The sequence below is a fragment of the Podarcis vaucheri genome, assembly GCF_965113315.1.
Source record: "Podarcis vaucheri genome assembly, chromosome: 5".
Classification (NCBI taxonomy): Eukaryota; Metazoa; Chordata; class Lepidosauria; order Squamata; family Lacertidae; genus Podarcis; species Podarcis vaucheri.
Window position 1 is genome coordinate 21066710 of NC_138763.1, and position 22551 is coordinate 21089260.

Genomic DNA, 22551 nt, shown 5'->3' on the forward strand with positions numbered 1-22551 from the left:
TAAGTCCCAAGAAAAAACTGACAGTGCTCTGCCAGCACAGACTCTAGGACACATTCAGGACTAGAATTGGTTTTCTCTCATGCAAGGACACTTTCCTCCACTGTAGGAAAAGCTGTATTTTTAAATGACCCCAAGGATGGAAGACTGGCTAGGCTATAGGAATCAATGGGCAATCCAGAATTTTAAGGTAGCTTGAATTGTGTCTCTCGTTCTTCCCCCCCCCCCAAAAAAAAACACAGCCTAATGAGGACTGAGCACATTCAGTGGCCACAGAATACTGAATGCTGGTAAGAGCTGAAGAGGGGAATAAAATGAAATGGCTGGAATCCTGAAGAGCAGCACTCCACACAATACTTATTTTATTCTATACTTTAAAAACAACAACTAGTAGTCTTACCTTCTCACCCCTCTGTTCATTTAATATTTCAACTTTTCGACATAATATTTGAATGGGTTCTTTTAATCGTTCTGATCCTATTATGTCTTCTAAATATTCAAGCATGCCTTCATCATGTACATTCTGCCCTTTTGGTTTCATCATCGCTATTTGTTCAACTTCCCCCTAAAAGATGATTTGGTAACAATTTTGTAAGACCTCTATTCAAAACCACAAATGTAGTTGCTCCTAGCTACAAGTGTGACAACAATAAGGAATGCGTACAATTAATATGTTTGTAATTTGAGATTTTAAATAGGGAAAATTCACAAAACTCTGAGTTAATGGCATTTTCACTGAAGCATATGCGATTTTTTCCCTGCAGGCCAAGATCCCTATTTATTTTTATCCCACACACAGGTGCCTCAGGCAGCAAACAATATATACCTACAATTACAGTATCATAACAGAGGTATAATAAATTATGAGGAGGCAACCCATACAACTGTTTTAGATTTCACATAAACTGAATTTCTTCTACAATGGTGGACAACTGACCAGGCCTTTCCATTTGCCCCTCATCTGCATAAAACACTAGAAGTGAAGTAGACTGCACAGCTGAGCTTTAACAAAGTGGACCAAAACATTTAGCTTTCACATGTACTCCTATGGCTGAGGCCTTTGACAGAATTTAGTTTCACTTTAAAGAAAAATCAGGACTTACCATTATGTTTAAACCAGGGGTAATGGTTTAAAGCAAACTGGTTAATTTTATAATGTTGTGTGTTATGAAACTGACTTGTTAAACTTACTGAAATTTGTTTTAGGGCAGAACCCCTACTTCAAACATAAATTATAAGGCAAGATTCACAAAAAATGAAATTTAGCCTTTTCTCCGGCCCATGTGAGAAGTCTGGAGAGGGGAATAACTGGGACTCTTTGCTTAGGCTTGTCTAGGTAAAGGTAAAGGTACCCCTGCCCGAACGGGCCAGTCTTGACAGACTCTGGGGTTTGTGCGCCCATCTCACATCTATAGGCCGGGGGCCAGCGCTGTCCGGAGACACTTCCGGGTCACGTGGCCAGCGTGACAATGCTGCATCTGGCGAGCCAGCGCAGCACACGGAACGCCGTTTACCTTCCCGCTGGTAAGCGGTACCTATTTATCTACTTGCACCCGGGGGTGCTTTCGAACTGCTAGGTTGGCAGGCGCTGGGACCGAGCAGCGGGAGCGCGCCGCGGGGATTCGAACCGCCGACCTTTCGATCGGCAAGCCCTAGGCGCTGAGGCTTTTACCCACAGCGCCACCCGCGTCCCTTAGGCTTGTCTACACAGCACTAAACCATGTTTCAGCTTTGCATGCAAATACAGCCAATATGTGTAACCAGTACCCCACACAGGGGTGGTAATGTTAAGACCCGTACCTGTACACATCTCTCAAAGACAGGCTCACAATGGACTACTGCAGGTCAAATCAGTACAAAGGTGGTGAGAAATAAATAAATAAATAAGTTCAATCTATGGCTTTGGAGAATAGACTTTATTGTCTAGCCTATGGATCAGAAAGAGTGTTTTCTTTAATACAAATATTTAATCACTCTTGGAAACCATAATATCTTGCCAACATGAAGGAAACGCTGAGCATGCACACCTATATTCACGACTATTTACGTGTTAAGAAAATATTATTATCAAGTACATATAATATTCGTAAGATATTATGCAATAGTTTATAATCTGCCTTTTAAAAAAGGCAGTAATAATCTGAATTACTGCAATTACATTTAAGTTATGGAGGGCAATGTCAACAAGGTATGTACTTTTCAGTGATAGGCACCAAACAGGAAGACTCACGCCAAGTAAGTTTTTGATACTATAAGGTTTAAGGAAAGATTGCATATTGATTGATTATATACATAAAATAACGCCAACTACTTTAGAACCTGAGCCAGTTGTATGTCATGGGCCCCTTGGCTCCAAGCAGGACCTGGCATGAATAGGCAGCCCCAGACTCAAGAGGAGGAAGCTGCAGCAAATGGGGACTGGAAAGGGGCCCACAAGGATTAAGGGAAAGAGGTCCTTTCCTTCTCTTTCTACATGTCAGACAGAAGAAAGCATATCTGCCAACCCCCTCTCCTAATGTGGAGTGCAGAACCTCATGTCAAGGGGGAAGACTTCAACCAGCCAGAGGGTGCGGGCTGAACAGGAGGAGCGCTGGATCTGGAGAAAGAAGGTGGTCTTGTCACCATCCCTTTCTGGGTGGGATCAGATGCACCTGCCTAGTTGAAGCATGCATGTTATGCACAACAGATTCTGAGAGTGAGTGTCTCACAGCCAATCTCCTACTGTCTTGTCTTTAACAGCTTGTCAGGAGAGATGTGCCAACTGTTGGGACATCTTTGTAGTTTTTGTTCAGTTATGAACTTTTCACCTTTCTTATGTACCACAAAATAATGACTTCTGGCTCTTGTGCTTGCTGTTGAGCCTATATTACTATTAACCCGAATAAATATATTTTCCTTCCAGTCGTTTGAATTGTTTGATTGTTTGAAGATGGAAGCCTGAAAATATCTGGCTAACAAAGATAAAGTGGGCAAACTGTTTAATGCCTAAGGACATGCTAAACCTTTATCATGAGGCCACACATAACAGCCACTCCTTACACAACAGTAACAGTTTGCAATTTGATATTACTCTAGTTCAGTCTGATGTTAGACTAGAATTAGTAACTATTACAATGGTTAGTTAAAAAATAATTGGGTAAGTAATTTCAGCAATGAAACTGGGCATATGCAACGAAAGTGGGACAAAAAAGAAAGAAAAAGGAAGTGAAGTGCAAGTTGAACCAAGCTGCATATTTTAGTCTGTCCAAAGGCTAGTAAAATTCCAGGAGAGAAGATTCTGTTCTATAACCTTTTAGTACTGAAAATCAGTCAACCCATCTAGGAACTGTAGTTCAGAATCCTCAGAGAACAGCAAAATAGCAATGGACATCATTTCTCCATCAGCTTCATTCACATGCCAAGGATGGGTGGATAAATTCTTTTAGTTTTTAAAATTCATTGTAACTCGGAGCTTTATTTTTTAAAAAAGACCATGTGAACATAGCATGAACATATGAACTACACTTACAATATATTGAGCTTGTATCAAACAGAGGTTCTCTTATATAAAAATTAAAATGGTAGAATAGCCACCTTTTTAAAAAGGAAAAGTATTCTAAATATAGCCCAACAGCACACTTACGTTTATTATTGTGGGGTTGAACTGAGGCACTAAGCTTCAGGAAAAATCATCTAATAACTCATCAGAATCAAGAGTCCACCTGGGAAATGACAAATCTACCTGAGCTCTACAACCTGTTCTCTACTGAAACCATGAGTATTAGCTAATACCAACCAACAAATTTTATATCCAACTCATAGAAATTGAAAGACACTGAATCCAGCACTTTTTAAAATAAAATTCTGGGCACTTGAATACAAAGTATAGACAAAGAAAAGATCCAGATTTTAAAATAAAATACACTTACGTATGCAATTTATTTCCAGCCACTCTCTCAGTGCAGCTCAAGTCATACACAAACAGTAATTTATTTATTAAAACATATGATGTACAATTTTCTAAAATAATAAATACACTATTATTTATGCAATACATAAATGTGGACCCAACAGCTGAAAATCAGTATTTTAATTATTATATAAAGAAATCAGTATGGACTTTAGATATGTTATATTAGAAGTGCAAAAAGAAAACCCTCATAAAAATTATCCACACTGGGGACTTTCACCTGACATTATTTTAATATTTCATTAAGTGTTAAATAGCCTTTTTTCACTACTCTTCTGACAGGGACTTGTTGATTTCAGCTGGCAAAGCTATTTGCATTTTTGCATTATAAAAACAAACTATTGCATGCATAGCACTGTTATAATCACCTCAAACATCGATATAATCATTAAAATAAAGAGCTACCATTTACACAATGGATTTTACTAATATGAATACTACTTCTAGTTTTTTTAAAAAAATAAAGTTATGTTTTATTAAAAAAGGAAACAATGACTAAAGAATAATTTAATAAACCATACATGACTGTATTTTTGCATAAATTTTATTCAACTTCTATATTTTATTTTGATTTGGTGTATGTATGTGTATACACACACACACACACACACACACACACACACACACACATACACAGCACGCGCGCAAAGAAATCCTTAATACTCATTTTCACTATTTTTAAAATACAGAAAACAGGGAGGGGGGAACCATGACACAACCCTCAGATTCAACAGCAAAACACTTCTCTGGCTAACCAATACACACCAAATAAGTTTTACTGAAATATTACTGAATACTGTTTTTTAACATTCTGGATATTATGTTCTATGAAATGCAAATCAAACAGGTTGTTTTAAAATCATTATTTTTGCTATTTTATTAGTCACTTTACTCAAATGATTCAAAGAAACTTACAGATACAATAAAAATACTAACACCAGTTACAATATATTTTAAAATGTGTAGACACTCCACAGTGCAGTATTTTAGGCTGCAAACCTATACCCAGTTTCCTCAGAATAAGCCTCATCTGAATTAAGTAGGACTTGCTTTTGAGTAGCCATGTATAGAATTGCACCGTTAAAAATATATTTGCTTTCACTGGGAGAGACTTACGAAAGTGCTCAATACTTTCATTGAAATAAAGCATGTTAGTATGACTTGACTATGCTTAAACTGCACAAGCTCCAATATGCCTTTATAGTAATTTTGAGAAGGAAACAATGAAAGCAACCACTATCCCACATAAATGATTAAGAGATCTGTTGATAGACTTGTAAGAGCTATCCATTACAGTCTCTGTACTATATGTTCAAAAAATAAATGAAAGTGTAATAGTCGATAGGAACAATATTTTACTGCTTGTGTAATTTTTTAAAATCAGGCATACAAGCTACAAATAATTGTCAGGAAAGCTCAAGTTTTTGTTGTTGCTGCAATTATTCAACTGTGGCAGATTTTTCATAAGTTTTGTTTGGTTTCAGTAATAGATGTTAGCATACATCATACAAAATTTAAAAACTGACCACATGCAAAACCATAAATCCTCTACTTTTAAATTATACCATAAACATGCAATATTTTGGAAATTGATCTGAGTACACCCTGACATACTTCAGAGTTTTGTCTTTTACCAGTTTTAAGAAATTAGGTTGTTGTTAAAAGCTGCATTGTGTACAAAGTAAATTCAATTTGTGATGTGCAGATTTAGGAACTTGTGTGATTTTAAAGCAAGAATAATGGCATTCCCCCCCCAAAAAAAAAATCATAGCAGAGTAATACTACAAATAACTGGTCTAAGTTATACATTGAAGCTAAACTTATAAAACAGTGTGGTGGTGTTTAGCAAATACATTTGAGCCTCATCCAGTTAAATGTTAAGCATTTTTAGGTGTCACTGATTTCTAAGGGGGAAAGTTTAACTAACTATAAGAACCAGGGAATTAAAATGATGAATTTGGCTGAATCATGCAACTGTAAAGTTGTTCTTTCTATTAAAATGCAGACAATTAAAAATATTTTCATAGTTTTCAAACCTATGGTGATTTTCAAGAAAAAAAATGCATTTAAAATGTAATCAAAATATTATTAAAATTATTTGTAAAATTTACTACATATTTTAAAACTGATTATTTTTAGCTGAGCAAGGATGCTGCAGATTAACTGCTAACAACATTTTTCCTTCAAGTATCATGGATAGTAGACAAATAAAATATAACTTATCTTTTTATATAAACTGGGAAAGAAAAGATGAATATAAGACAAACCTAAAATTATAATAAAACTGACAGTTGCATCCAAGACTCACTGAAGTAAATGGAACCAAGTTAGCTATAAGCTAGAACCCAGAACCCTCTCCATATAGATCATGTGACACAGTATCAAACAGTTTGTGTATAAAACTGCTATTCTATGTGAAGTAAGAACCATGAGAAAAAACAACTAGCTGCTGAGGTCAAGAACTATAATTACATCTTTACATTCACATATTTTGGCTGGGATCCAAAGGATTGCTTGCAGATTTTTTTTCAGGCACACCTAAACTCTGATATACTTCACACCCGCTGAACATGGAGGGGGCAATTAACAGTGAGCTTCAACATTAAGTGAAGAGCTGCACATGGTAGAATTGGGAATCCTTCTCCCAATGGAAGCCCTTTCTACTTATGCATGGGGATCTCTGGATTCCAGCTAAAATTTCTTATGAGTCCAAAACTGGTAGCCAAAGACTAGCAAGTCATAGCAGATGCCATACCCACAGGGGGCATCTTGTGCATTAAACTTATGCTGCTTCTTTAAGAACAGGTATTCATAGTCATTTCAGTGGCTCACCACTTGTGCAACATGGTCAGCCTCCGCCCTTTACTGCCCCATACAAAAAAGTCCCATGGGGTCCTCTAGAGCAGTGTTCCCCAACCTTGGGCTTCCAGCTGTTTTTGGACTACAATTCCCGTCATCCTTGACCACTGGTCCTGCTAGCGAGGGATGATGGGAGTTGTAGTCCAAAAACAGCTGGAGGCCCAAGGTTGGGGAACACTGCTCTAGAGCAGTGTTTCCCAACCACTGTTCCGCGGCACACTAGTGTGCCGCGAGATGTTGCCTGGTGTGCCGCGGGAAAAATTAAAAAATTCGAAAGATTTTTTTTTAAAAAAGTCAAATTTTCAATTGGGGCGCCATCACTAGATGACCCCTGAGGTTCCCTCCCTCCCTCCGGCTCTGCGCCTCCCTCCTCCTCCCTCCGGGGAGGCCCTTCCTGGCTCTCGGCCAAGGCTTGGCGGCTGCCACTCACTCACTCGCTCGCCCACCCGTCCCTCCATCCCTGCACCCGGCCTCTCCCCCTCCATCCCCGGCGCGGGGGCTGCTGGGATCCGTAGTCCCCTCGCCCTTGGGCTCCGCGCCCATGCGGGGTGCGCGAACTACGTTTCCCAGCGTGGCCTGGCGGGCCAGGCGTTTTGTTTGAAGCGCTCTTCTCCCGGCCATGGAATGAGCGCAGCGGCGGCGGCCGGGCGGGCAGGGGCTCTTCCGCGCAGACCCCGCGCAGCCTGCCTGCGCCCCCGCGGAGATTGGGTGGCAGGATGGAGCCCGGGGATCCCCGCGGAGGCGGAGCGGCGGAGGCTGCCCCCCAGGTAGGGCTGCGTCGGGGTTTTTTTATTTTTGCAATGCTGCATCCGCGCCGGAGGGGACGCATCGGACTGCGGGGAGACCCCTTGGCGGGCGTGCAAGGCAATGCATGTGTGCAGGCGTTGCATGGAGTGCAGTGCAATGCAATGGCAACGCGGTGCCCTGCATGCATGCATGCAACTTCCACCGGCGCTCCGGACTTGGCAGGTGAGGGGGGTCCCCAGTGGGCGGCAGAGAGAGCCGGGAGGGCGAAGGGGAGCCGGGGGGGAGCAGCCGGGGGGAAGCGGAGGCTGGCGGGGGCCCCTCACCTGCAAAACCTGGTCACCTCTCATATATTTCGTGCATTGCATTCATCGCCCGCTTTCTCCTCCAAGGAGCTCCCGGGGGCGCGCGTGGTTCTCCCCGTGTTATCCTCGCAACAACAGCCCTGCGAGGTGGGTCAGGCAAGTGGCCCAAGGGAGCACCCAGGGATTGTCCTGGCCAGGTGAGGTGATTTGAACCCTGCTCTCTGCCCGGTCTTCGTCCTCATTTAGCCCCCACATGTGCATGACTGTGCATGACTGAGGTTTCCCCCCTCGTCTTGGCTATGGTGTGAGTCTGTGCTGTTAATTAATGGGGTTCTGCCTTCGGAGAAGATGAGCCAGCCCTCAAGGAGGTGATTATGTAATTTGCTAGCAATTCATGTCCCTCCCGGCGTGACGCTGCGCGCTGACGTCACGGGGCTGTAATGGTGGTGTGCCACGAGATTTTTTTCATGAAACAAGTATGCCTTTGCCCAAAAAAGGTTGGGAAACACTGCTCTAGAGCATCAGTCCACAGCTGGGAAAGCAAGTTAGCTAGAAAGTAAAGTTAGTGATACCCACCCCACATGCAGGAACAGAGACCTCCTTTGAACTCTCTTGGGTTCTGTCATCTGCAATGAATGTTCATGTAGAGCCAGCCCAATTTAGTTTGCTGCCTGAAGTGGAGTCCAAATGGGCTAAGCATCCTGATAGGCCAACACATTAAAAACATCCCCTTTTTATGTCTCTACCTACCAACCACACATGAAAATTAGTTTTGCATGAGATGGACAAATACTATTCGACTATAAACCCATCCTTCTGAGCCACATTGCCATTTAGTACCATTTAACCTGCAAGTAAATGTTCTTGCTCAGTTTCTTTGAAGGTATACAGAATGGCCCTGAGGGAAAAAAAAATAGTTTAAAATAAAAAAATAATAACCAATGCTTTAGTATATTGTGCATCACTAACTTCTAGTTACACACTACTACTACAGTGTGGCACAAAATTTTGAGAAAAGGGTAAGTTATTAGTTAAATAAACAATCCTTCATATAACTTTTTTCTAAGAGATAGGCCCTGCAATCCTATGGTCCCTGAAGAAGCGTCCCAGGGACTATAGCAGTGGTGTCCAAACTTTTTTCAAAGAGGGCCAGATTTGATGAAGTGAAGGGTCATGAGGGCAGACCAAAGGGCCAACCACAGTTGTTGACCTTTTTTTGGATTGTTGAGCCACTGAAAACGGACTTTGAGCATGCCTGGACTATAAGAACCATTAAAACTCCTACTCTAAGTGAGAGGTACAACCACAGAGAGGGAGCTCTGACTGGAAACTTGTGGCCTTGCCCTACCAATGTTAGAGCTCCAACATCAGTAAGGCCAAAAAGGGGGAGTGCCAGAGATAGAGCAAGGGAAGGCATGGATCTAAAGTCTTCCTAGTCCCTGACATGCCCCCAAATCAGGAAGCAAGCTACACTAGACCTAGAGTTAGTGATGTCAATTTTGTTTCAACTGTTTCCAATACAGTGGTACCTCTGGTTATGTACTGAATTCGTTCCAGAGGTCCGTTCTTAACCTAAAACTGTTCTTAACCTGAAGTACCACTTTAGCTAATGGGTCCTCCCACTGCTGCCGCGCCGCCACCACGCGATTTCTGTTCTCATTCTGAAGCAAAGTTCTTAACCCGAGGTACTATTTCTGGGTTAGCGGAGTCTGTAACCTGAAGCGTATGTAACCCGTGGTACCACTGTAGAAGAAAACTGTAAAAAAGCCAAAATCCAACACAAAACTGAAGATGTATGAGCACAAGAGCACTGCTCTGCTCTTACTTCTGCCCTGACAGTGTGAAACCTGAGAGGGTGAGCAGGATATTGGGTAAACAAGCTTGACTGCCTTCCGTTCTGCCAAACCACTACCTAAATATTTATTAATGATGGTACTATCTTTCAGATAAATATATTAGTTCTACATAGAGGTTAAAATAAGCTAGCCTATAGTTAGGTCCTTAGTGTGTAGATTGGTCTAAGAAGTATCTAAACTACAAATCAAAACTTGATTTAAGATTAGGAATTTTCTTAATTAAAATGTCTAAATTTAAATTCAAACCACTTGCCTTCAAATGTTCTAGAAATTACTATACAAAAAGCTTCAGAAAATCAACTTAGTTTAGTTTTACATTTAGTTATATCCCATTTTTGAACTTGAGAGATAGAAGGAAAGAAACTAGCACAGAAATAGTACATATTATCACTTATATCAAAATCAAATATAATCAACATTTCAATTACTCAGTTGCCCAATGAAAACAATAATACCATTCAAGGATGTAGCTTGCCAACCAATCATACAGGTTATCTTAAGTTATAAAGGTATGGGTGCTTAGAAAATAAGGCCTCTTTATATAATACAAATAATTCAAAGAGCTGGAATATGGTAATAAATCTGTACATTATTTAACATGGGGCATTAAAAATAGGGTCTTTTAGCATATTATATAACTAAATGTGAAAACAGGTATTTATTATTTTTTGAAGGGAAGGAAGTAACTATTATTAATCTTATAAAATGTGCATGCTGATGACACTCATTCATTGATTTCAACAATTCTGAGAAGCATACCTTCCCATTATGACGCATTCCCATTATGACACAATGAATAAGTAACCAATTAAATGAAGCACATTTAAAAAAAATGCTAAATGAAAGTTGTGCAAATATTGGAGGAATGAGCATTCATTTATCCAGCTACTATAATTCCACACAAGGTTACTGTTTCTTATTCTTAACTATAAAACCAGTCTGATTTCTTCAAAGTTCAATGAAATTAAAATCTGATCCTGTCTGAATATGGTAAAAAAGGAAGCAACAAACAAATCTAAACAAATTCTTATATCCAGTGCTAGAAATCCCCCAGGTGCCAGGTGTGTTTGTGACTGGCGCAAATCCAATTACAACCACATAGAGATCTCTGGATGCCAGGTTGGCGACTGACATTACCTTCTGGCTGGCCTCTTCAGCTTTCTTAAGCAGAAGAGCTTATTTACTGCATTTATATCCCACCTTTTACTTCAAGCAGTACATCGTTCACCCTCCTCTAAAATTAATCCCTACAACGACCCTAGGAGGTAGGCTAAGAGGCTGTGACTGGCCCAAGGTCACCCAGTGAGCTTCATGACCGAGTGGGAATTTGAACCCTGATCTCTCAGGTCCTAGTCAAACACTCTAACCACTATACCACACTGGCTTTCTACAGTACTTCTGCTATGGGGCAGATATATATATTAAACAAGTGAATAAATACAAGGAAAGCAAAAGGTCCCTTAGAAAAGGATCTGAAATATTTTCCTTCAACCTTGAATTTCTTTTATTCTGGGTTGTTTTATTTGATTTTCTAATGTGCTGTAAGCCGCATTGAGAAATTTTCTTTAGAAGAGAAAGAAGTTAAGAAATAAAATTAATAACAACAAACTTCACTGGTGGGGTGGAGAATGGCACCTAGACGTTCTGTTGTGGCAATCGTAACCAAGGTTTAAGGTGCCATCTGTCAATTAGCTTACAATGGTGCCCCGCAAGACGAATGCCTCGCAAGACGGAAAACCCGCTAGACGAAAGGGTTTTCCGTTTTTGAGCTGCTTCACAAGACGATTTTCCCTATGGGCTTGCTTTGCAAGACGAAAACGTCTTGCGAGTGTTCCGATTTTTCCCCGCTCCCCCCCTTTTCTAAGCCGCTAGTAGCCTTTTAGCTGCTAATCCGCTAAGCCTTTAATAGCCGCTAAGCCTTTAATAGCCGCTAATAGCGCTAATCGGGTTGCTTCGCAAGACGAAAAAACCGCTAGACGAAGAGACTCGCAGAACAGATTAATTTCGTCTTGCGAGGCACCACTGTATATGAGTTTTTAACACTGCTTGTATCCATACATATATGAGACCATACCCTTTAAGCATACAGTACATGTTTACATCAGAGTGCTTGTAGGCAGTGCTACAGCCCATGCTTCAAACGGCACCCAGGCCACACAAGTGCCTCCAACATATATGTCAAAGAACATTCCCAAAGCTTGCTGGCATTGTACAGAAGACCAACCCTTCCACAACCTTTATAACTTCCAGTGCTTGCCCTTCTATAGTATCCTGACATTTTCTGAATGAATTCCAAATAAAATCTGTACTTTGTACTTGTTCTTAAGATTCCATGCTATCACAATAAGTTATCATTGAAGAAAAAGGTTTTGAGTATGTCAGTACTTGTACATTTAACTGAACTTAAATTTTACTTGTACTTTATATTACTATATATATAATTGTAACAAAAAACTAGGTTTCTTACAAAAGTCTTTCCCTGGTGATTAGTGTGGGGATTCAGCCATAATCATGAAACAGAAAGTGGAAATTAGCAAATATCAAGTTACACCAATTTTCTCCCAGAAGAGGAATTGTTTGTGTCACATATGAAACTTTTAACTAGCATGAGTAGTGAATATTTGTTGTTAAATCCAGTTATAAATGGTCCCATCATACAATATCGTGAAAATTTAAACTATTTGTAAATGATGAAATTTGATCTTTCAGAGTGCATGATTTGGTTAATTTTGTATCCATTCACGCTTCTGAGGCTAGAAAGATGTCAAAGGAAAATGGCAATGTTCAATACAACCATGTGCTGTAGTTAATATCTATACATTTCAGTACTGAATTAACATGGCATGTAGGACAGAAAGAAACAACAATGTTGCTCAATCCCTGCTACGCTTAAGCAGCACAATAATATTGGGGTTAAGATCATCTTCACTACACCAATATTTACGTGCTGCTAGGGCGGAACAAGTATAACAATTGTTCTACTCACTTGTCTGCCTACAACACACACACAAAAAAAACCCAAATACCAGAAAAGATTATTTTCCTTAAAATTCTAAAGCAGCATATAATGACTTGCATATTTACTATGACATACAAATCATGATGTGCTGCTAGAGTACTATAAGGTTTCTGGAACACAAGACTTATTCCGATATACCTAAACTAATGCGGTTAGAAAAATAATAATTTAGTAACAATATTATTCAAAGAATTACCTGTAAAATCAAGAACCTATTATGATCTAGGTCAATTCCATGACTTCGAAGTAGAAACCCAACATCTTTAAATGTTGATTTCTTCCCACTGATATGGTACACAGAAGAATTGTCTTTGTAGGCTGTTCTGGAGACATAGAAATTGCTGCTGGGAATGACTTCATAATCATCCCCTTCCTGTTTTGAAGGAAAACAAACCCAGAAAAACAATTGTTAGTTTTAAGCCACAGGTCTACCCAAGATTTCAAAATTAAATAATTTATTTTCAAAAATCTGTTATATCCTAGTTAACTCTGACATTAAAACTCATAATAAATCTTATAACATATGCACTTTATTAGTCATGCCAGCATTTTTGCTGTCAGATAATGTCTTGGAAACACAGAACCTCTCCAATTTTTCTAAATTTAGTAGGATATGATTTCAACAACTTAATGTGCAGACTAATATTTACTTCTGAGAAAACATGCAAGCACAACACACTTCAGTGGGATACTCCAAAATATCTGTGAATAGAATTGTAGCCTTAGTCTTTTGCCTACCACCATATTGTAGAACAGATACCCTTCTCCTATCTTCTTCCTGTCAACTTGCAAAGCAGTTTCCTATCAGTTCAAAGAGGTTACTCCCAGTTTTCAGCAGACAAAACCTTCAGTACCCAAGGTTAACCATTTTAAAGAGGCAGTTTTAAAACACTGGGAATACAGCATCTTTTTTATTTAAAAAAAATCCTAAAAATATACACAAATTATTAAGCATGAACTTAAGCAGATCTTTGACAAGCCACACATACAATGTTTTAATCCATATTCAAAAAATGCAAAAATATTTTTCTATGAAATGTTATCCCACAAAATATTTTTTTAAATTGTTTGTCCTCCTAATTGTTAGCCTAATTCCTTGAGAGCTTAAATTTGTTCCAATGAAATTCCACAGAAAAATTACTTATGGAAAAGTGCTTTATTATTTAAAAAAGCATAAATGGAAGATTAGATATGACTGTATGTGGCTGGCTTTAATGGAATATCATTTCTATTTTAGATGAATATTAATTTAGAAGGATAGTGTTTCAATATATATTTTAAAATATTATTTTTCAGCTCATTACACCACCAATGCTGACAATTAAAAAAAACACCACACACAGCCACAACAGCATCCCCAGTTGTGTACAAAGAATCCCCCTCCTGGTTTTACTATTTGGACAGTTAACCTGGTAATGTTTTATTGAGCTAATTGGGGTTATTTTTAAAAATGCACACGGATGTGCATTTTTGTCCAATTTTAACATATTACCCACACACAAATTTGAAAAGCAAGACAAATGATTTGAATTTAGTTTAACACTAACCCATGTATAAGGGTCTAGTGACTTCTGTTTCAGTGTATCTGTAGAAGTGTGCATGCACATGAAAGCTTATACCCAGAACAAACTTAATTGGTTCTCTAAGGTGCTACTGAACAATTTTTTAATTTATTTCCCTTGTGAAAGGGGAAATATAAAAAATTTGCAAATCATGTAATTTTAAACAGATATGTAGTGTCTACAGGTTTGTAATTTATAATAAACCACACCAAAAATTAGTTTAAAAATTTATTTTAAGTCCGTGTATGTTGATATTGGAAGGATGATGACTTTAAGGTGGTCTTTCAGAGCACATTTATAGTTTACATATACACCACACACAACCCTGTAGCTAGCCTGAAACATATAGAACCTTTTCAGTTCTACAGCAGTTCCTGTAATATGCATATCTAGCATAAATATACTTTAAACTGAAAACAGAATAAGCTTTACATTGCCGTAAGTAATATGTGCAGACAAGAATACTTTTGAAGTTAAATATACTTATGAAGCAGAAATGGAACTGCACTGCTGCAGTCCTATGCACACTTATTTGGGACTAAGCCCCAATAAACAGTGGCACCTACTTCTGAGTAAACATGCACAGAATTGGATTTTAAGTATATCAAATACCTTTCAGAACTCTAACACAGAGAACTAGAAAGGCACAAGGTTTCAATAAAATGAAATAGGACATTATATGATAAACTTTCCCCAACTTTAACAAAAGTAAAACATACCTTGTCAATGATCTTTTGAAAATGAACTTCTACTGTGCAACTTTGAATATCACTATGCTCATCAGAATTATGGATCAGAACTGAAAGTTTTTTGGATCTTATTTTTTGTGCTCGATAACCAAAAACAAAGAGCATAGAATCGATCACATTGGACTTTCCACTGCCATTTGGTCCAATAATGCAAGAAAAACGCTGCATAATAGAAAAAAGAAAGCACTCCACTTTAATAACCACTAGCAATTATGCTTCTTTGCGTTGTAGACAGTTTAAAATATCATTACACCTAGTGCAGGAAATTGTGAACTACTGGAAAACTTAGTTTTTACAGCCAACGGTAAAAAGTACAACCTATTCAAAGACACCTCCTATTAGCTCAAATTTCTGAAGTTTTGTCCTGTGAACTCTGCAAAATGAGCTGCACTCAGCAAGCAAAATGTTACAAAGAAACATGTTTATAATTAGCTACTTGAAGGGTATTGATATGTTTTCAAATTAACATGGACTCGTATTGTATAAGTGAATTGATAATTATTCATAATAGAAAAAGATGCATCCTTTTCTAGCTGCTTGAATTCCACAGAAAGCAAGATCTTGAAAACAGAAGTACAGACAATAGTAATTCACATTCTTTCATTTAAAGCGCCCCCATGTTACTTAGCAATCTGTAATTTTCACTTTACTAAGAGCAGCTAAGTCAAAAGAGAGTCTTGCCTCAACTTAAGAAGTCACTTAAAAAAGAAAGATACCTTATGAAACGGTCCTAGAATTTTCTCCCCAGCATAAGATTTGAAGTTCTGGTTTACAATGTGAGTTATCATGAGACGAGGAGCTCCAGCTTCATTGGTCATTGCTGGAGGTGGGGGAGGAGAGATGCTACTCAAAATCTCTTCTAAACTGCGATTGTCAACTACTCCGTCTGAGACTGCTAGAAATTTCCAAACAAAAGCAGAAAGACACGCAAACTTAATGACTACATACACCTACAAATATTTCAACTCTGTAGTAAAAACAGAAGAATCCCCCCTTCCAGTAACACCGTTACTATACAAGAATCAACACATTTCTATCCACAGGCTGAATTACTAGGAAAAGGATCTAGAACGTTGCTTCCATTTACAAGCAAACTTATTCTACCACTAGAACTGTACTTTAAAGCCACAACATTTTCAAAGTAATATGCTGGCACTAAGAGTCTTTCATCCATACAAATCCCAAGAAAACAACTTTTTCTACAGACTTGCATTTTCAGGCATGCTCAGAGCTTACGTACACTGTAAAGGAGGTGGTCTGAGGATCTCTGCACAATGCCCTGCAAGCTGTAATGACAGCAACAGCACTATTCCTCAAAGACAGGAAGTTTGTCACACACAGAGAAAACTGGCCACTTAGATTTCAAGAAGACGTAGAACAATTTTTTAACTCATTGAGGCAACGTTTTCTTTGAATAATTTGTTGGTGTCACTTTTCAGTTATTAACCCATTCACCAATAAAATCCTAAATGTCTGATGACCAATGTACTGTATTATGTGGCCTACTGTTTCGTTTCACTGCAGACGTTCTCAGTACAAGATGCAAAGCTCAAACATGTTTAAAATATACACAGTACTTGCCTAAGGACACACAAGATGCAAACAACTACTCTCACACCACCTCAAAATTATATCTGTTTAAATCATTTCTTGCTTTTCTGGCACAATATAAGGAGTACAGGCTAAACACTAGGAATAAGAAGACAGATACTGCCTCTAACACCACATTAACCTGAAACATTTATAACTAATGTGGAAAACATCACAGAGTTAAAGGCAAAATTGGACTTATCCTAGCTTCTAAGCAGGACACCTCCACGACCAAGTTTATGAGCCAAATATATAAAGATGAAGAGAAACTGACCTTGCTGAGGTACTTCAGGGGTGTGCATATTGGCTTCTTTTTCAGGTTCCCCATCACTGAAGGAGTCATCCAAGGGTTCATTGCCTTTGTGATGGGCTGCTGTAGATATTTTAGCTCTTTTTCTTGGCATGATTTCAGTTAGCTGTTCCGATTCCAAACAACCAAACTACAGAAGCCCTGTTATCGTCTTTGTTAATGCAAATGAAAAAATCCCAATGACCTAAATATTACATTACAAATGATAAAGTTGCGTGTCCAGTGCCTAATATTAATCTAAAATGTGGGTTAATTTTGCAATTTGGCAAGCTATTATGACAAGTATGTAGTACCTCTCCTCCCATTCTCCACTGTAAGTGACAATTTACAACTGTCATATTAACTCAATATATTATAAAGTTAACTAATTTAATAGAAAACAAAAATATTGCCTATTTCATTAACCAGAATTAACAGGTGTAATCTCCTTAAATGCAGAAATCACTTTACAATAAAGAAGTGTAATCTCCAGCTCTTTATTTGAATTATTTTTAAAGGATTCTGTTCAGGTTCAAGACTCAAGAATTAGTCTAGTATTGCTTAAATAATTTAATAGAGTCCTTAACAAGATGTGTTCTCATTCTTTTATTCCAATGAAGATAACTGTAAAACTTGAAATGAGGACCACCCTTTTTTACTGGTACCTGACTAGAGAGTAATTCAAGAAAGCTCATATTTAAGTATATAAAGTAAGGGGGGGGAGACTGAAAGGGGAGATGTTAATTTGCTTCTCATAATCAAGGTTTATTAAAATCATGTTCAAAAGACCTCTTCAAATAACTGACATCAAATAAAAAATCTCAGCCCATGCATACAGGATGCGGACTGTTTTCTATTAATTTTCCCCACACCCAATAATTAAATAGGCTTATTAATGTTCTCTTTAAGCCAATAGCATACTCAGGAAAGATACTGTAATAGTTATACTTCACTGACATTTATAGCCTCCAGGAGTCCAAAGGAATCCGACTGAAAGAAGTGACGTTGGCTTTCAAACGTTAATAGGTTTGCAAAGCAACGGCTGTTTTAATTTATGCACGTTATCTCACAAGTATTGTGGGAAATTAAGCGCCCTAATAAATGAATCGGGCTTTTTACCCTTCATAAATCCATCACCTCCTCCCCGCACCCCACCCCTTCGTAGCTTGCTTCCAATCAAGGGGGTCTAATTAGTGGTGCTTTACTAAAAGCACTTACAGACCTACTACTGCCAAATATCACTCATCAGGTCAGGGCTGCGAAATGAAAATTTTAAAAAAAACTTTGCTGTGAACCGAACGCAGAAGTTTTAAAAATAAATAGTTTGGCATGCATGATCTTTTAAGAATGCATTGGAATCATCCAGCCCTCCCTCCCTCCCCTTAGACTCCGATGCGTACGTGCCTTTTTACCGAGAGCAACCAGTTGAAGTCAATTTTTTCGCGGGAGGGGGGAAGGGGAAATATCTATTTCACCGCTCCAACGGCTAAGAATTAAATCCTTCAGGCGACTATAAAAATCACGGTGGGGGAAAAGAATCTATTTTTAAAAGAAAAATGTGATTATAAATCGTCTCTGACAGCCTATACCAAAATCAGCAAAAAAAATTAAAAAAAAATAAAAAAATGTGCAAGGAGCGAATGGAAGGAGACTAACTTGCTTTTACCGATAGCAACGGAAATCGCCAGCAAATATAGCTTTTCTCCCCACCCCCACGGAGGCGGGTAGGGGGAAAAGCGGGGGAGAAGGAAAAAGCGGCCGGTTTGGGGAGGGGAGGGGGAGAGAGAAGGCTGCCGCCTTTTTCCTCATAGAATAGTTTGTGGGAGTTTTATTTTTAATATTGAAGAAAAAAAATTTTTTTTTTAAAGCGAACAAGTTTCCCAAGTACCAGTAAGCACCAGCCAAGTCCATGAACCTTACTGGAAGTTTCACCCTCCATTCTAACCGCAGGGAGGGAAGCTTCTTAAAACGCTCTTCCCCCAAAAACCTAAAAGCAAGAACAGTTCTTCCCCCAAAAAAGGTCTTCTTACCAGGCAGAGTCAGAGTACTTCGTCCCCATCCACGGCCCACAACAGGCAGGCAACCTGGAGCGAGGGCCGACGGCGCTCCCAACGTAGCAGCGGCGCGAGCTGCAGAAAGCTCCCTTTTCCTGCCTGCAGCCTTGGCGGCTTCTACACTCGAAAATGGCGCCCAAACGGCAAACTCGTAACGAAATTCGTTAGAAACGCGCAAAGCACGCTGGGGAATGAAAAAAGGGGCCGGCTTCCCACAGGTTTGAAAGGAGGGGAAAAAAACGAAGAGAGGAAAAAGGAGGGGGGGGAAACCCTCTCGCGCCGCCATCTTGTTTTCCGTTAGTTAGCGGAAAGGGGGGGTTGAATGTTGTCACGTCATGCTTTCCTCAGCATTCCCCCCCCTCCAAAAAAATAAAGAAGTATATACAGTATACCGTATATGTGTGCGTGCGTATAGAATGCTTTTGAACATAGGATTAAAATATAAAATATCCAAATGTAACGAAAAGGGGAAAGGAGCCGAGCCCCTCCCGCGGATAATCGGACAGGCGGAATCGGTCACCTAGCAACAAGATCCAATAGAACATACAGTAACAGCGGAGGAATAACGAGAAACTGATTTTTATACGTATATAGATATAGCTATATTAAAATAGTGATACATTTAATACAAATTTGACAGGTCAGCCCCCTGACGTCACGGCTGGCGTCACACGCTCTGGGAGGGTCTGAGGTGGGAAGGGGAGTGTAACGAAACCTCGCGGGCGGAGGGTGGGGGGGGAGTGAAAAATCTCGCGGGAAGTCGCTATAGAGACCGAACGGCTTCCCGCTCACGGTTGGCATCAACAGCGCTGAGGAGGGAGGGAGTGCTTTTGGCCAGAAAGGCGAACTTCTGAGGGCTCTTGGAGCGGGAATACCTGACTGGCAAGCGGGCGCGGAGACAAGGAGCAGAGGCCTCAGCGCTCCGGGTTCCTCTCAGAGGTACGCGCGCTGTGCGCTTGGACCAGGTGCTCACCTTGCACAGGTAAAAAAGGAAGGAGCAGGTGTGAGGCGGGCGAGCGAGGGAATGGGAAATGGTCAGGTCCAGAGAACTCAGCAAGTGACTGGCCGCCGAAACCTCCGGGGTCTTTAGTATGCGCAGGTTTTGCAAAAATGTGTTATAGCCAGGTACGCAACGGTGCCTTTCTTTCTCGTATTACTTTCCAGGCTCCAATGTTGCAGCCCTCTCTCTCGCTTTCTTGGAGGTGACCCCACTGAAGCTCTCGGGAGTTATTAACCTGGGGATAGAAAGCAACTGTGGACTTTACGGGGGGGGGGTGAAGGGAGGCCTGCCTACAAGCCTGACATGCAGCTTTCCCCTTCATTTTAATTCCGTTTTACAGTACTGAGAGCTGCTTTCAAAGCCCTGAAAATAAAAGGGGTTCGGAAGATGCTGCTGCTGCTGCTGCTGTTGTACAGATGTAGCCTTTGAAACAAAATCTTCTGGTTCCCATACTGCAGTGATTGATTGATTGATTGATTGCAGAGGTTACGTTGTCGATGAAATGGTCCTAGAATCATAGGCAAAGCCATCTTTACGCATGGCCATTTCTGCTCATATGTGGAGCATCAGTAAGAGAAAGTAAAGTATTTCGTAGAAGCCAATGGAAGATGTTAATTAAAACAGGTTGTCCCCCTGTTTCAGCACATGATTTTTTTTAGAAAAAGGGAATGAGGATTTTATTCTACATTGGTGCTTTGTGATTATGGAAGGTACTTTTAGGTTATTTCTGCACTAAAAATGTCACAAAATAACTGTTTTTCCCATTCTTTTCAAATCCCCAAGGGAAAAAAATCCATGTGTTCATTATAATTTGAAACCTATATTTCACTCTGAGGCTACAATTCATTGCACACTTATATCAGAGTAAGCCACATTAAAGTCAGTAGGCCTTATTTCTAAGTAAACAAGCATTGGATTGTGTTGCCTAGGTGTTACTTTGTCTGGTCAGTTAATATCAGTTAAAACTTTGCCAATGATTAAGAACAAAATCAGTAACAATAAAGCACAATAGGCTCAAAACAAATATTGTGTAGTCAACTGCCAGGAACCAAAAGACTGCAAATCATTGCAAGGCCTGCTTCTGTTGCTAAATCCTTGCATAGTAACTCCTTGGTGGGTTGTAGTATCTATGTTGCTGGAATCCCAAGAGGTTAGAGGGCATATGTTGTGCATAATGGCATATTCTCTTGTGAATAAGAAAGTGTCCATTAATTTACATTAATGGGAGTTATGGCAATTGAAGAAGTTCTCTAAAGTCCATTATTTCTGCAGAACCTTTTGTAAACATTTTTTCTTCCAACAGTTGTTTGTAACTTGGCATTTTATTGCCAGGAATGGGTCCAGAGCTTTCCCAAAGTATCTGACTATATTGAAAAGTTAATACAAACACTTCCTCATCTTTATGCATAAATCTGTAACACATTGCATTACCACTTTGGGCCAGAGAAGGCAATGATTGATTAAAATGTGAGTATTAATATTTTAGTACAGGTTACATTTTTGTATGTGTTTTACAGGTATTAACTGTGCAACCAAGAAGATTTTTTCTATCAATGTAGCAACTGGATGATCAAAAACAGAAATCATAATGAGATTAAAGACATCTCTGTTGAAGGAACCAAAACATATCCTTTGTTCATCTCAAACCTATGTCATAGGCATAGCTGACAATGTTCTGATATTTCTCAGTGCTTGCAACAATGTGGTTTTTTAAAAAATCACAAATGTATCAAAATAAAATTTTGTATCTCTCAGAGCTCAAACCCTGTAAGAAAGACACAAAATTTTTGACAATACACTTTGTCCTACAATGGTCCAGTTTACATATTGTGGTAAACTGCATTTGATCCCTTAGTGTGAATGCGAGCAACAAACCACAATCCCTGGCTTAGTGTTATGTCTAAACCTGGTATCAGTGTGATTTGTTTATAATAATATAATAATAATTTATATCTATGGGTTTCCCTAGCCACTCTGGGCGGCTTCCAACAGAATAGTAAAATACAATAGTCTATTAAGCCTTAAAAGTTTCCCTAAACAAGGCTGCCTTCAGATGTCTTCTAGAAGTCTGGTACTTGTTTTTCTCTTTTACATCTGCTGGGAGGGCGTTCCACAGGGCAGGTGCCACCACTGAGAAGGCCCTCTGCCTGGTTCCCTGTAACATGGCTTCTCGCAGCGAGGGAACCGCCAGAGGGCCCTTGGCACTAGACCTCAGTGTCAAGACAGAACGATGGGGTGGAGACGCTCCTTCAGGTATACTGGACCAAGGCCGTTTAGGGCTTTAAAGGTCAGCACCAACACTTTGAATTGTGCTCAGAAACGTACTGGGAGCCAATGTAGGTCTTTCAAGACTGGTGTTATGTGGTCTCGGCGGCCGCTCCCAGTCACCAGTCTACCTGCCGCATTCTGGATTAGTTTCTGGGTCACCTTCAAAGGTAGCCCCACATAGAGCACATTTCAGTAGTCCAAGCAAGAGATAACCAGAGCATGCACCACTCTGGCGAGACAGTCCACGGGCAGGTAGGTTCTCAGCCTGCGTACCAGATGGAGCTGGTAGATAGCTGCCCTGGACACAGAA

At 39.7% G+C, this 22551-nt stretch overlaps 2 protein-coding genes across 5 annotated transcripts in view; one reads left to right on the top strand and one right to left on the bottom strand.

Annotated features, from left to right (window-relative positions):
- SMC4 (structural maintenance of chromosomes 4) overlaps positions 1-19162 on the bottom strand; it is a 43589-nt gene extending 24427 nt beyond the window's left edge. The window contains exons 1-6 of one of the 3 annotated variants that reach the window (XM_082223896.1): positions 18950-19162; positions 16905-17124; positions 15757-15932; positions 15011-15202; positions 12926-13102; positions 398-562 (exon numbers count right to left, since the gene is read on the bottom strand). In XM_082223896.1, the coding sequence (XP_082080022.1) occupies positions 398-562; positions 12926-13102; positions 15011-15202; positions 15757-15932; positions 16905-17034 (840 nt within the window). In that variant the 5' untranslated portion in view covers positions 17035-17124; positions 18950-19162. Of the gene's footprint in view, positions 1-397; positions 563-12925; positions 13103-15010; positions 15203-15756; positions 15936-16904; positions 17125-18949 lie in introns of all 3 variants that reach the window. The other 2 variants (XM_082223895.1, XM_082223894.1) reach the window with 2 other exon arrangements.
- Positions 19163-19700: 538 nt separating this feature from the next.
- Positions 19701-22551, top strand: part of IFT80 (intraflagellar transport 80) — a 64900-nt gene continuing 62049 nt past the window's right edge. Inside the window, exons 1-2 of one of the 2 annotated variants that reach the window (XM_082224114.1) lie at positions 19701-19955; positions 21491-21593. In XM_082224114.1, coding sequence (XP_082080240.1) covers positions 21562-21593 — 32 coding nt within the window. In that variant the 5' untranslated portion in view covers positions 19701-19955; positions 21491-21561. The remainder of the gene's footprint in view (positions 19956-21490; positions 21594-22551) is intronic. The other variant, XM_082224115.1, reaches the window with a different exon arrangement.